General features: G+C 43.0%; 1 protein-coding gene across 1 annotated transcript in view; it reads left to right on the top strand.

The window, feature by feature from the left end:
* Positions 1 to 16255, top strand: part of ZMIZ1 (zinc finger MIZ-type containing 1) — a 510468-nt gene that overhangs the window by 280560 nt on the left and 213653 nt on the right. The window contains exon 5 of the mRNA XM_025197702.1: positions 9828 to 9938. Within this exon, the coding sequence (XP_025053487.1) occupies positions 9879 to 9938 (60 nt within the window). The 5' untranslated portion in view covers positions 9828 to 9878. The remainder of the gene's footprint in view (positions 1 to 9827; positions 9939 to 16255) is intronic.

The raw sequence follows: 16255 nt of genomic DNA, 5'->3' as shown, positions 1-16255 counted from the left end.
CCTAAATATAATTTAGAAATAAAATAAACACAGATATTTGAGATTGCAAATATTCTCATTAGGTCTGTGAGCAAGGTGCATGTTTCAAACCTCTAGAAAGCATTTTCTTTCCTGGCGTTTGTTATTAGTGCTTAGTGCACAAAGTATGAGCAGATATTCTGAAGTGTAATTGCCATGCTGTTAAAGCTAGTTTGGAATGTGCTATGCACGAGTGGCCACTGTGTTCCCCACCCTAATCTACCCCCTTTTAGAGGAGCATATTGTTGTAAGAGCAACATATCCTGAATATTAGCTATTGAACTAGTATTTCTTTCCTCCCCTTTTCCTGTTTGTGCTGAATTGTTCCAACAAATGTATATTAAACAGAACAAGCTGTCAGAACCTGTGTGGTATTTAGTCTTGACATTAACGCATTTGATCAAACAGCAGTGTTCGCTCTCTGCGTCTCCAAAGGCAGCCCTTTTTGAGAATAGCTGTCACAGAGTATGACTGCAACTCCTTAGCTCTCTATTTGCAAGCGCTGGAGGTGTGAAAGATGGCAGCGAATGGGGAGATAGTTAATCAATAACCACAAGGTCAGACAGACAGTGTCAGTTTTAGTGCTCCCTGTTAGGAAGCAGCAGCAGAGGATTTGTAGGGGCTTGTAAAGGCTTAAAGAAACACAAGGCTGCTGTGTGAGAAGGGTATGGAGCTCTCTTGGCTTTGGTAGAAAACAGAGACATCTGCTGGTTTGTGCATGTGAAATAGCAGTTATGTCCCATATTTTTATTAATCGGAACAAGACCTGACAACCTCACTTCAATCCCACTCTTGAACAGGAAGATTTTTAAAAATATGTTCAAATCAATTAGCATTGGTTTAATCGTTTGGTAGAAATTAGTACTACAGACCTGCATATGTATCAGCAGTGAGTGCGCGTATGATTATCACTCTGTATGCATATGAAGTGAAAATAGTACACACTATTTGTAGGTGTGTATTTACAGATACAGTTTTTTGGAACTTAGATGGCAGGTACTGTGAAGCCTTGTATGAAACCCTTCTTTTTTTACATGCTGCCATCTTCATAAGTAATAATTCACCTTAGCCAAGTTTTTATATGGAAACTGAGCTCCCTATATATGGGGGAAGCAGGCAGTTGGCTCAGTCTCTTGAGAGGGATGGTACTTTAAGCAAATTAATTGTTTTTTAACCCCCCTGATGTGTTAATAGTACAATACAAATGTCTCATCTTAATCATCTCTGTGTTAAAACTCCAACACCATATCTTGAGCCACCTCTTTCCTGATGACTTAATTGATTAATTAGGCAATGTAATCCCCTCCCACCCTCTTCATAGCCTGGTTTGTAGCTTGATCAAAGCCACTTATTAACAGTTGTCTGCTCTCTCTTATGACTCTCAGGGTACTGAATACATAACATTTTTTCTATTTTACCTGTTTGAATAAATAGCATCAGCAGTACACCATAACTAACTTCTTCTTATGCTTTCATCTCATAAAGGGGAGAGAAGATTTTAAATATATTGTGAAATGTTACTTATGAACTGTTTTTCTTCACCCTGTCTTCTCACCTTCCTCTTAGGAGAAACAAAGAAATAGGCCCCATTGGCATGGTTTCTCTCCTCCCTCCCTCCCTCAGTTTTCCCCCCTATTTCATCTGCTTGTTTCCAAGTGGTTCAAAGTTAGGACCTTTTTATTGATGATAACCATATGAATTCCCTAGGTAGTAACTGCCAATATGCATCTTCAGCCTCCCTTCAACCTATAAAATTAAAACCAAGTATCCTGACTCTTTTTGGTCTGAGCTAGCAGTCTCTCTAGGCTCTCATTCTTCTCCCACAGCAGTTATGTTCTCTCCCAGCACATATTTTGTGATGGACATTCGTTCTGCACTCTGAGAGTCAAAAGGAGCAAAAATCAATAGATAATATGCAGTGAATCAGCAGTATATGCTTTATCCTCTTATTAGTTCTTAGCTGCATTTTAATTTTTAAAACATTAACTTTTAATTCAGGTAATTATTTTTGTTCATGATTATTACTCCATTTATTTTTACCAGTCATCTTTTGAGTCTAAAACTGCCATCTCATGTGTCAGTGACATCCTAATCAACTGTTATTTAATTACTTAATTTATATAATTAGCTAACAATACGGCATATTATTTATTACCCATCATACATGCTGACACATTCTTTGCTACAAGAAAGTTCTGTAGCTTTCTCAGAACACCATTCTTTCTGGATATTGAAGGATTTCCCATCTATTTGCCAGATTTAATCAAGGTAGGTAATCTCTTTGGTTCATATGTTGAGTCTGTGTCAACAGTACAACATCAGCTCGGCTTTGTTGCTGAGTACTACCTTCACCTCTGGTGTAGAAATCAGGCCTGGAATTCACTGAATAGGTCTGATAATTCCAGTTAGTTACTCCCACTTGCCCATTAATCTGGCCCATGCAATTTCCCACTATTTTTCAGTGCTTCTACTTGTGTTTCAGAAGTATGAAAGCATGGGAGGAGGAGGGAGAGCCATCAAGCACTGAGTTGGAGAGGAGAGAGGACCAACATTTTTATAACCTTTCTAAAAGGTTAGGCCCAAATTTTAGTTGATAATGCAGACCTGCTTCAAGCTGCTTGTATTTTAGCGGTCCAATTTGTCCATTGTTTCTTATAGCAGTGGACAAGTTGTTAGCTGCTTTGCACTTGTGTAGTGTAAGGAATATGGACAATATGACAATATGGATTAGTGAAAATTGTGCAGACAAGACCTGTGTATGTTTCCTACCACTATTTCAGGGGCCCCCAAAACTCGAATCCTTTGACACAGTAGGTGGCATTAAACAAGTCATTCAGTGCTGTGTTGTGTTTACCATCTCAAAAATGGAAAAAATGTTTCCTAATTTATGGGCGTGTTGTCAGGCTTCATATAAGCAAAATAAACAGTAAGTGCCACTTATTACTACTTACTTATGTACCTACCTGATACCTGTTATTATTCCAGAAGCTAGAAGTATTTCTCACTTGTGTCACAAATGATGCAAAATTGAGGGTTTGAAATAGTTCAATACTTAAAATTTAAGTGGCCCATGTAGAAATCTACAATATAAAGTAAAAATGGTCCAAAACAGTCATCACAGTAATCTGTTTTCAGTTTTGAAAATTTTAGAATATTGAAATGTTGCTTAAATATTTGATTATTGAAAGTTTCAAACAGCTAGTCATATATCACAAATATTTTTAATTGAACAGCTCTCTGGAATTTTTTGGTTGAAAGTATAATTTTTGACAAAAAAATTAAAAATTGTAATATTGTAAAATTCAGAGAATTCTACCATAGATTATGGTAGCAGGTTACAAAATCATTATATCTCTCTTATCCACTACTTAATTCCCTTCACTTGTTACAGGGGTGGCCAACCTGCGGCTCTGGAGCCACATGTGGCTCTTCAGAAGTTAATATGCATCTCCTTGAATCTTTGCACAGGCAGACAGTGACCAGCTTCCATTTGGTTGGCCACCCCTGCCTTATGTATATAGGAACATACTTCTAATAGTATTTCACCAGAGAGATCAATATATCTCAGCATATAAATTTTTGTTTAAAAAGATATTGTTTAATGGGTTAATACACCTGTTCGCTATTTTTTTAAATAAAAAAGAAATACCCTTTCCCCTTTGAGGCATCATAAATATGTAAACGAGGTATATTTAATTGCTGCCTGGAGCTATAGACTCAAATGCTTGAGAGGAAGGAAGGAGGTAGACAAACAATAATGTACTAATGGTAATATTTTTTTAAAAGAGAACACAGCAAGCCTTTACCTTGGAAAAGAATACAGCAGGATAGACTCCCTATGTACTAAGCAAACAAAAGGTGACGGGAAAGGTTTGTTTACACGTATCCTTTTGGATGGAGCGAGCATGCATGGATATTAAATAGTATCATACAAAATCCTTAATTTATAAGTTTGCCTGTGTATGAGAGAGAGAGAGGTTTTGGTATTTGTGAAGACACCAACTGAAATTCTCTCTTCCACCCAGCTTATTGATGTCCTTAATCCTTATCAGCAGCACCCCCTGCTAGTCTTAAAGGCTGCTTGTTGTGCTGAATCCTTCTATATTTTGCTAATATTGATATACATGATACAAGCGTAAGCCCCACCAAAGTAATTTTCACTTGTGCCTTGAGCTTAACACTTAACTAAACAGGAGGCTAGTCATCTTCTGCCATATTGAGCCTTCTGTTACCTAAACACCTTTATATTTAAAAAACGTCTTAGATGTATACTAGTACACTTCTGTCAGTAAATTTCCCCAGGCAGACAAACCTTTAGTACAGTGGTTATCAGTCTTGTTAGACTTGGGTACACACTCAGAGCGCCCAACAGGAAATGCCAGGTTTTAACTTTCACTTATTTCTTGACTACGGAAAAATAACAGAGCAATTTTTCTGTTGCAAGAAACTCAAAAAGACCACAAGAAGTCAGAATATTTGGACCAACTGTATAGGTAGGAGACAAGTTAGACAAATTTTCAAGCATGAACTGCCCTTCTATAGGGCAACCTAAGAGTGGGCAGTTTGTGCCTAAAAGTTTGTGTAACTTCTCGCTCAACTAGAAAGTTGGTCCAATAAAAGATGTCCCAAAAAATACTGCTAGGTTTTTGGTTGTAGCCGTGTTGGTAGTACCTAGGTCATTATTCAGCATGTTTAAATTCTCTGTGCAATTTCAGGTACATATGGTATTCTTTACTTCCCATCCTAAACAATTAAGTGTTACTAGGGGCAATGAAACAGCTTCCATGTTATTCCCAGACAACAAGAATTTCTGCTATAAGCTGGGAGCCCATTAGTTGGAAGCAACTGAAAAGAAGAAAGATCTGAATATGCTAATTGATCACTAAATGATTATGAGATGCCACTGTAATATGGGCATGAAAAAGAAAACAGAACCTAGGAACTATCAGTTGATGTATTTCCGGTAGTGATGGGTTTCGTCAATACTGTTGTACAAAGCAGCAATGAGATTTCCTCTGGAATGCTGTATACAACTAGTCACTCATGTTCAAGGAAGATAGAGTCAAACTGGAATAATGCCAAAAAGGGCCAATAAGATGATCAGGGGAATGGAGAGCCTGTTTATGAGAGGAAATTAAAAAATAACTTGGTTTGTTTTGTTTTACAGAATGAAAGCTGTGTAGGAATATGGTTGCTGTCTATAAACATGTTGTGGGGGTAAATGCCAGGGAGGGTGAACACAGCTATTTGTGCTCAAAGATAATACTGGCATAAAATGGCCATGAGTACATTTAAGTCAGATATTAAAGGAAGGTTTGTAACTAGCAGAGGAATGAGTTCCAGGAAAAATCTTCCAATAGGCATAGTAGGGATTAAAACATAACAAAAATGGACCACTTGAACCACTGATGATGGGGGAATGGATTCACTGACCAAGAAGTGTCTTCTTGGGTAGGTGATTTCTGCATGCACAGCCCTGCTTTTCCAAAAAAAGGTTTTGACAAATCTACAGCTCTTGGATAAAAAATAGTTTTAGACAAGTAGAATAGTTCAGGTAGCAGCCATCAATCTCCATTTGCATTTGTGGTTAACTGAAAGCTAGATAATTGGGGCAGCATTATATAGAATTTCTAAATCAGTTTGTAAAATTCTTTGCAATCTTTTGGCATAAGAGGTACTACAAGAAGGCAAGTCATTATTATTATCTCTATAGAATCCCCCTGCAGCCTCCCAGCCCAACAATGTACTTCCAGCAGCACCACAGAAGTTCCCTGATGTTATTAGCTGACAGCTTCAGTGCCTGGTACGTCCAGCTTTACACAAGAATCACGTTTTCTGGAAGTATTGAATAAGTCTTTGCATCTTTTGCCAGGAATAGACATTCTTTTCACATTGGCTTCCAATCTGTATGTATGGCTTTATGGCAGTGAAAGTGTTAATTAAATAACACCAGAGAAGGAAATGGTTCTCTCTTCCAAAATCAATTTAAGATACAGCATTTTGTTTATTGACTACATAAGTAAAATACTTCTGACTCTTTTAGAAGAAAAATGAAGCCTCTGGGTTTCAAATTTCCTTAGTTATAACAAAAAAAATTAAATGTGTGCATGGGTTTTAATGTGCTTTCTTCCATCTGTCCTGATGATCAATTAAAATGCAGATAATGTATTCTGGCTTTTAAGATGGATCATTGCTGAAGTGGTGTCATGTCTGGGCTAGCTTATCTCATGATAAATACCTCTGCTGTCCACTGAAAGATTAAACTTCATGGCTACTGAGGTTGTTTTGGGGGGTCTTGTAGACAGATAAGAATGCGTTACTTGCTTTTAATAAAATGTATCAGTCTGCATTTTCTAAAAGGTCCTTGGACAGTGTTTGTGTTTGAGAAGGTGGCACTGGCATAGTCTAATGATAATATTTGTTTATGGAAACTGGCTTTACTATTTCACAAGTGTTGTAATTTATTGACAGAAGTGCTTTATTGTACCCTCTTGTGTCTAGAGTGTGGGGATGAGAAGTTTGAGCTGCTGTTATAAGACCTCATTTAGCTGTCTAGCAGAAAAGATTTCTTTCCTTGAGTCTAATCCGGCAGGAGCCATGAGAGAGCATTATCAGTTAGGTACAGAAATCTCAGACGGCTTGGGTGCGTGGGACTCACATGGACCCCATGGTCTGGAATCCATCGTGCTGTGACAGTGATGCATTCAGTGCCTCCATCAAGGGAAAAACCATTCCCTTCCTGGGGGCTGGGCATTGACAGTACAGGCTTTTAGAGGTCCTCTAATTGAAGAGCTTTAGAGTGATGTGAGGTGGGAGTGGTAAAGGGTCAGCTTCTCTAACAAAACAAGCATCTGAAACATTTTTCTCTGTTTTTCATGTGTGTGGGGAGTGAGAAGCAGTTCTATCAGGGACAGCTCTCTGATCAACAAGAGCTGACTGCTAGATGCAATGAGAATGAAAGTTGGATTTACAAGAGCAGATATTGGTGTACATGCTTGAGATCCTGTTGTGCCAGTATGGTGTTAGTACTTGGTACTAGAACCAATAAGCTATGTGAGAATGTGCCTTGCTGAATCTGTCTCCACTCCCCATTCTTATGTATGAAAATGTGTCTTATAGTAATATAATGGTTCCAGTCTTGCAAGGACAGAAGAATCCATCACCGGAGGTTTTGTGATGCAGCGTGTAAATCCCGTGGCTCCAGTTCCACTGCAAATACAAGGAAAGTGAATGAAAGGAAAAATGGAGAAGAGCAGGGTTCCCCACCCTATCCCTAGGAAAAGAGTTCTAGAAACAAAAGACTTTAAATGCAGTGATAAATAGCTGAAATTTGACACAATTCTTCAAAAAATGCAGTGCATACTAGCTGATAATGTGAAATATGGACAGAAATTGCTGATTGTAATCCAGGATTCTGTATTTCTGGGCAACTATTCTGCCAATACAGTAAAAAAGGTAAATTAGGCCAAAGGGCTGCATGGCTTATTTGTTTACCTGTGCTTGCATTGCATTCCTGTGGCCTTAAACGGAAACTTCTTTGGGGCCACGGTGGTTTAAAGGTTTGAATGTAGACCTGACTGGGTATTTGTTCTTGGCTCTGTAATAATTAGGGCCATGAGTGACACTCCCAGCTAGAGCTAGGAATTCACAATGAGATGTACTTGCTAATCTTGTCCCTTCTATGTCTCTACTTTGGTCTCCAATTTTAATTCTTTACTTATATTTTTACCACCACTGAAAATTAATTCTGTGCTGATGTTAGTGTAGTAAGTGCTTGTCCCAGGGATGGTCATGATGCCCCCTCATGGCCACTCAGCCCTTTGCAACCTGGCTCCCCTTGGGGCCCTCTCCCCTTTACTTGTCCACCACGCCTTGATGATGTTAGTTTGTTATAAAAGGGAAGCTGCCCCAGGGCTTCCCAAGCCTGGTCTTACTCTTAGGACCACAGGTGCTTGTGGTCATTGCCTTAAGGGATAGTTTTCTGCGCTCCATCCTCCCCAGTACCCACTCCCATTCCTTGCAGGTGCTCTGCTAACACTGCACTCTGCCCTCCAGGAGGCCCCAGGTGCTGGAGCTTCCCTTGATGCACCTTAGTCCCCCCTGGGCACCAGACCTTCTTGGTCCCACCAGGCACTGGAACTTCTCCCAGCACCTAGTCCTTCCTGGGCTCATGCTCGCTCCCTCTGTGGGCCTCAGACCTATCTCATCCAAGGCCTGCTCTGACCCCGCACTCCACCCCACAATGGCTGTCTCCCTCTGGGCCTCAGGTCCACTGTTCTTCTGGCCCCTCTTCCTCTTTCTCACTGGGCCAAATGCCTCCTCCTCCATGCCTCCCCTTCAGCCCCTTCCACAACCACTAGGCATCACCAGTCCTCTCAGGCTATTGCCTCTGTCCCCAGGCTTAGCTGTTCCAAGGCCTGCCTCGTCTATCTCAGGCACTGCTCCATTTGGTAGCTGGGCTCCGGGCACCCGGGCCCTCTGCTGCCTGTCTCCAAGCTATGGGCTGACTCACTCCTGTTCACAGGCCTATCTCTTCCAAGACCTGGCCTGTCCGTGGCCTCAGTGCTGCATACCCCCAGCTCAGATGTTAAGTCCGGACTCTGCTGCCAGGAACTTCTCTCCTCGTGGCTCATGGGGCTAGATTACCTGACCAGCTCTGGCCCTGGGCTTATATGACTTAAGCCTGGCCCCCTTCTGGTCAAGTAAGTCTCTAATTAGCCCTGCTCACCGTCAGTCCCCTGACACCACCTGTCTTCTCGATATGGTGTGTACCAAGTGGCATCCATAACCACAATTCGGCATGGGTGTGGGTTGCAAGGTAGGGAAGGGTCAGAGGTCCTCAGTTTTTTCTTTACTACATCATCATAATTCCTCCGTGTTGCTTCTCAGCTGATGGTTTTGTACTGCTGCACTGACATGAATTGAATCACATCACATGATGAGGACGACACTCATTTTCCAGATGTAAACAGTGAGGTTCATAGAGTTTGTGCAGATTGCACAGCAAGACAGTGGCAGAGCTGGGAATGAAAAATGAGAGTCCAGGGGTTTCCAAAAGACTAATTTGAGGTGCTGAAGTAGGGACACATAGAAGAGCCCGGAAATTCAGAAGGTGGAGGCTGCTCAGCACTTTGACCTGAATATGAGGCTTCAATCTCATAGCACCGTATCCTAGTACTGGGCTTATTACTAGCGTAATTCCTTCCAGAACCAATTTTCAATGATCCAGTCTAATACCAAGGTTATCTTATCTTGTTAATATTAAAGTACTCGGATTCAAAGCATATCTGAACAACATTTTGGAGAAATTCCTCTAAATTGACAATTCATAATCCCAAATCCTTGTTTCCTGACCATGTAATGTGGTACATGAGTTATGTAATACTTGTAATACTGTGGAGAAGTATTTTCTCCTTTAGGAAAATTAAAAAGAGTAATAAAATTTAGACTTTTGTTTGTATAGCAGTGTGTTCAAGAGTTTACTGGACATTGTAATCAGTTCGTCTGCTTCATTTTAGCACCATTTGGTATAGCAAATCTTTGTTACTGGTTTCACAAAAGTTCCCAATGGAGTTTGCTGTACCTGGTGACATATCATCATGTGACTTTAATGTCATTGTTCCATGTAAAATACAGATTCTCTGCCTGTGAATACCATGTCTCCTCCCTCTGCTTATATTCCTCCATTCCACAAAAGAAGATTACCTAAACCTCTACTACATGTTATATTAATGCTCTTCTTTACAGTAGAATTGGATGAAGGGTATAGACTTTATTCAGTGATCTTTATTGTTCTTTTTATCTTTCAGATTGAGGGATTTTAATGGCTTTCAGGTAGAAGCCAAGTGGAGACAATCAAAATGAATTCTATGGACAGGCACATACAGCAGACCAATGACCGGCTGCAGTGTATAAAACAGGTAAGATGAACCTGGAGACCATAACTAGCTATAGCTTTAATTGCCACTGCAATTGTAAGCTGTGCTGTTCAGGTCATTTAGTTGCTTTTGTGATGAATGTTTTTGCCTTTTTTTTCAGGGAGACATTCCAGTCTGGATGAGTGGACAATGTCTCCTACAAGAGTTGCTCTATAAAACTCAGGACAAAACTTTTGGAACTCATCATCCCTGAGAGTCTTAAGCTTGCATTAATCAGCGTTCTCTTGAGAAGCTAAATCAGTGGCCCTCTTCATACCCCCCCCAAAATAAAACAAACCCAACAACAACAATAAGTGAACTAGGAATGAATTTATATTTTGTAGAGGTTATTTTTATCTGCTTGTTCATGTTCTGTCTGTTTTATGGGGGTTTGTGTTTTTCTAGATTTTTTTCAAGCAAATAGATTATTTTAAAGTACTGTAGTTGGATACTTTTGGTCTGCAAGTTTGTGTTCATTTGTTAATCAATGGCATGGTGAGCTGAAAACACCTGCTCTTTAGGATGTATGTTAAAGTCTCAAAGGTTATGACTAAATCAGCTCATTTTCTCCCCTATTTACTTTTTGAGAACAGAGACTGGGTCAAAAGAGGCTAGTTCCTGGGGTTGGGAATGGAAGTTCACCTCTGAACTGCTAGTCCAAATCTATTCTGGGTCAGTCATGACTGAAAGTTTTTGTGTATCGTGAGTTAGGAATTTTGAGACCCGAGGCTGACTCCTTGGGCGTGTCCACACATGCAGCAGCTCAAATAGAAGCGGTGCAAATTTGAGCTTGGAGTTTTTTGCCTCAGTGCATGTGCCTGGACATGCACTTTGGTGTGGGTCAAATTGTGCCACTTGGGGAAAAATAACTGCCTAACTCCTCATGGATCTGCAGCCAGGGGGAGCTAGAGCCCAGGGCTAGCACCTGTGCTGGCCCCAGCAATATAAAAAGCTGCCCTGGCAAGTAGCTCAGGGCTACTTGCCCTCAGGAGCTTCTGGGGACCAGCCAATTGGTATCTGGGGACACTAGCCCGTGTGCTAGCTAGACTGCTGAAGCAGCCCGGAGAGTTCCCTGCACCCTCTCCCCACTGCAGGAGTCTGGCAGTGGGGGCTAGCTATGATCTGCTGCTCACCTGCAGTAGCATGTGACCCCAAGGCTGCACGCCTGCCAGGCATGGATGGAAACTGCACAGCGGGTCACAGCAACTGGGACCTGGGCGCTGTGCCAGGTAAATAGCAGGATGGGGGGAGCCAGAGGAGCGGGGGTGCTACTGAGGGTACAGGGGACCATGTGAGGGGCAGCTTGGGAGGGGTGAGTCCGCCGCCCCTGCTCGCCTTCCTGGGCGCAGCCCCCTGCCTGTCTCCCTGCTCAACTCCAACCCCACTGCTCAGTCTGCGCCCAGCTCCAGCCCTGCCACTCGCCTCCCTGCTTGACTACAGACTCCTTGGTAAGCCCGTGCCTGGCTCCAGCCCCCCTGCTCAGCCTGCATTTGGGTGCAGCCCCTTGCTCACCTCCACACTTGGCTGCAGCCTCCTCACTCAGCTCCAGCCCCCCTGCATGGCCCGCAGCTGACTGTGGCCTGCTCACGTGCTCTCTGCCTGGCTGCAGCTCCCCCATGCGCTCCCCACCCAGCTGCATGCCCCCGCTGCTCACTTCCCACCCAACTGCAGCCTCCTCACTTGCCCCCTGCCTGGCTCCAACTCCCCTGCCCCCGCAGCTTACCAGCAACAGCAGCCGCGCTCTTGGCCTCATGGCCCAGCCCCCCTGTCTGGCGGGGTGCGGCGCAGTTCAGCCCCAGCCACCAGGTATCCTCATGGCCTCTGCCATAGCATGCTGCTGCAGCCCAGCTTGGCGTGGCACAGGGCTGTGTGCTTTCGGGCCGCTCCGGGCTGTCACCCAGGGCTGTGCACTGCTCGCGGGGACCACCAGCCACACTAGCTCAGGTCCTGCGTGCATGATCCCTGTGCCGTCCAGCTGGGCATCTCCTGTGCATGCAGGACCTGGGTCGGTGTGTCCAGCGGTCCCCATGAGTGGTGTGCAGCCTTGGGTGACAGCCTGGAGCTGCCCGAAAGCACATGGCTCCATGCTGCACCGAGCTACAACCTGCTGCTGTGGCCCAGCACAGGTCACGCAGATACCTGGCAGCTGGGGCCAAGTGATGCTGCCCCGCCTCGCTGTGCAGGGAGGCTGAGCCACGAGGCCAAGAGCACAGTTGCTGTTACTGGTAAGCTGTGGGAGGGCTGCAGCTGGGCAGGGGGTGCACAGGGGAGCTGCAGACTGGCAGGGAGCATGCAGGGCTGGGGGCTGCAGCTGGATGGGGAGTGCACAGGGGGCCACAGCCAGGAGGGGGGCAAGCAAGCAGGCCACAGCCAGCCCTGTGCTGAGCGGGGAGCTGTAGCAGAGCAGGGAGGAGACCAGGGGGCTGCACCCAGCCACAGGGCGAGGTGGGGGGCTGCAGTCATGCAGGGGGGTGGCTGGCAGACCCACCCTCCCGAGCTGCCCACCCACCCCGGGGCCACCGCACCCTCATTAGTCTCCCTCACTCCTCCAGCTCTTCCCACCCCCTACTAACCTGGCATGGAGCCCAGGTCCCGGTCACTGCAGGTAGTGTGCTTCAGCACCTGGGAAGGGGCAACCATGGAGACGCTCTTGCAGCCTACCAGAGCATCTCCGTGGAGGACTGAAGGGCTTTGAGACACTGCAAGACACACATGCGCATGTGTGTGGATGCGCTTCTTGAGGGCAAATACCTAGATCACAGAAACTGCAGTCTTATATGACACTAATTGGCCTCAATTTGTCAGTCCCAGCAGAGAGGCCAAGAACTGAAGGAGTACACAGAACAAACTTTACCTTTTTTGAGTCTTAGAAGCAGACCTTTAGGTCAGGTTGAGACAAATTTGTGGGCCTGAACAAAAGATGTTGTTCTGTACCTATTCCAGAGATAAATGAAGAATTTTTTTTTCCAAAGCTGCCACCATTTCATATGCACGGAAGTGATTTATTTTTATAATAATCTAAAGGAAAATTAAATTAAGTCTTTTCCACAGATTAAGAGACCAGTTTTTGGCCCTGAAGTAGATATTTTGTCAGTTAAATCACTTGTACCACACCCAAACACTTCTGCTTTGATTTGGTTACATTACTTTTGTTTCTATGAAACAATTTAGTGACTAGGAAGAGGAGAAAGGAAGGAAGAAGGGCCAACCTTCCCAGCCTTCTTGGGATATTCCCATTTCTGTTTTCAATGGATGTCACCTGTAGGACAAGCGAAAGCCATTCAGAGTTTTCAATGCTGTAGGTTACCGCACATGAACACAATTATTTTGTAGACAAAGGAAGGAAAAGTGGCCACCCTGAAAGAGCAGCCTCCTGCTGTGGAATAGATGTGGGCTGACAGCCCTTCACTTCTTGGAGAGGTAGGAGTAGGTGAATTCTGCCTGTCTAAATTTGAACTTTGTTGCTTATTTACTTTCACCCACTAACAACTGTAGTCAGGCAAGCTAGCAGCTGCACGCAGAGCATGTACACAGAGTTATAGCTGATCAGCAGAAGCTGCTGTGCTTTGGGTTTTGTTTATGATGAGTAATATTTTTTCCTTGAAGAAGCTAGCCTGAAAATAGCTCCCTTCGTTTTTCACAGGTTTAGTAATAGCAATTTTAAAACCTTGTGCAACCTTTTATTATAGTGAGAAAAGATTACGTAAACTGGCTCTATCCTACTGGCTCAGTTCTGAGAATTTCTTGCCATCATGAAAAAATGCCTGAATCTCCATAGAAGTCTTGCTTTAAAAACACTAGCTGGGTTCACTGTTAGTTTGGGACAGATCCTCAGCTGATGATCAGCAGATCTCCCTTAATGGACCTGAGCCAATTGAAAGCTGAGGATCAGACCATGTACTGTTACCCACATACCTGTTCCTTTATGCTGCCATCCCAGTGTACATGCATTGTCCATTAGCAGTCATTGCAGTGTCAGACATTCACCCCCTCTCTTGTTTACTCCACTTTCTCCCTAGCCAATAAGCAAAAAAAGTAATGTCCTTGTTTTAAAAAGGTGTGTGCTTTGCAACACCCTTACAAGGTCAGAAATAGGGAAGACATTGCAAAGAAAGGCAGATGAGGAGGATTCAGGAATTATTCCCTGGCATTCAGTATCTACATATTTTATAACCTTGCTGGCAGCTAGTGGCCCATGCAGCCAGTCTGAGAGCTGTCTGGTGCACTCTCTGCCCCTCACCCCAACCCCTGGGAAATGCTATAAATGGTATTCTGTGTGCCTCTTGAACTCGATCAGGTTTCAACAGAGGGTCAGCACAGGTTTCTTTTTCCCCGGCGCTCTCTGTTTCTGGGACACACACAATATCCTTTCTAGTTGTTCTCTGACTCCTGGTTCAGAATCAAAGTTTTTGTTTTATCTTTTCCGTTTTTTTCTGTTTGTGTTTTTGTAACAAAAGAAACAAAATCTGTATATTGATTAACTAATGGGAAAATGAGGTGTATGAATTAAAAAAATAGTTTCAGAAGAAATTAAAAAACAGAAGATATAGAAATACTGTATATTAGCTCTTAAAAAACATAACCAGCCTCTGTAAAAAAATAAAACAGTAACAGCTTGTGTGGTCTTTCTGGAGCTCTGATTACCACAATATACGTGGGAGTATATGCTCTACAACCAACGGTACAGTTTTTTCAGTGTTCAGTGGGGAAAAAAACCAATAAGCAATATCCTTCTTTGACACATGCAATTAATTAATGACAACACAAAGGAGAGTTGTAGGTGGACTGATGGGAGACTAAAATGTTGAGGTATGAAGACTTTTTTTCTTTCCTTTAGGTATGGTAAAATGTCTGAATTTCAAACTCATCAATGGTGCTGACCCAATAGCCCCTACAAACTGAAGTGCTCTGTTTAACCTTGGGTCTTTTACAGCACAGGAAATGTATCGTAGCCCTGGCTGGAAGGCCCATGCAGAGCTGAAATGATAATTTAATTTCCATGCTGTATTCAATCTATTTCTGAGAGTGCTTGTGAACGATGAAAACTCTGGCATCTTTTATAAGGTGAATATTTACCAACAAAGGGAATTGGCTTTTCTCTTCTAAGCAGCCAAGTATCTTCATTCAGAGCGGAAACTTCCAGGAACTTAGAATCAGGACTCGGTTTGAACTAGCCCCCAAGCAGGAAAAAGAAAGACTGCATATACCTTAGCAGTCCTGTCAACTCCATTGTAATGTGTGTGTGTGTGTTTTAACTCATAATACACTTACAGTAGTTCAGCCAATTAAATGATGATTTCAGTCAAATATGTTTTGTTCATTTTACAAAACTACGGGATTGATGATCACTCACAGCTTTAAAAATCTAGATGTAAAAGTTAGAGGTACTCCATTATAAGGACTCCATGATTTGGTAGCCTGTTTGAACTGACCCTGTGTATAAAGGTTTTATACATCTTCTGCCATGTGAAAAGGTCAGAAAATCTTTTTTTGTAAAAATTGCAAATAAATTGCCCCCTGACATCTTGATCCAGTAGTAATGATTGTCTTCCTGATGCGTGTTAAAGTTGTACTGAAATAGCTATGTTTAATTCCAATAACAGGTTAAAGGAAGTAGCTAGATGATCCTTGGTGTCAGGGGTATTTTGCTGTGGTGGGAATGAAGAATGGTGTTTTCACTGCATCAGGGTGCATTGAGCAATACCTCATCAAGCAATGCTGTATCACTCAATGACCCCAACTTTAATGGGAGGAGGCACACATCACATTGCTGATTTCTAGAAACAGATTAGCATTTCTCCCCCTTTTTCCTTCAAGAAAGAGCTTGTTGAATTGCTACAGTTTGAATGCTGTATAGTGCCTAGCCAGCCATTCAGCAGATGCATGCTGAAGGTTCTAATTGCTGTGTGTTTTTGTTGATTCTTTCTTTTTCAAATTGGAAACTAACCTTGGAAACAAAGAGTCCCTTTTTTTCCCTTTCATGCTTGTTTTCTTTTTAATAATTTGTAATTCGGTGGAAAATAGGATTTTTCACATATTTACAGAACTTGCATTAGTGCAAAACCATGATTATTTTTTTGTTTGGTTAAAAACCGTATCAATTGAAGTTCAGAAGTCATAAAACGATTCTGGACCTGTGTTGCTACTAGTATTTGATACACAGTGGTAGGAATTGATGAAGCAAAGATCCCAGGCATAACCCTTGCTCCCAGCGCTGCCACGCCCGTATCAGCACTGGGAGCGGGAACTTTGCACTGCTGCCACTTGCCAGCTAGTGTGGGATGTGGGTGTGGCAGCGGTGGGCGTGGGGACTATGCCCT

Source organism: Alligator sinensis, unplaced genomic scaffold (genome assembly GCF_000455745.1).
Source record: "Alligator sinensis unplaced genomic scaffold, ASM45574v1 scaffold188_1, whole genome shotgun sequence".
In the NCBI taxonomy this organism is placed as follows: domain Eukaryota; kingdom Metazoa; phylum Chordata; order Crocodylia; family Alligatoridae; genus Alligator; species Alligator sinensis.
This window is presented reverse-complemented; position numbering and strand designations above follow the sequence as displayed.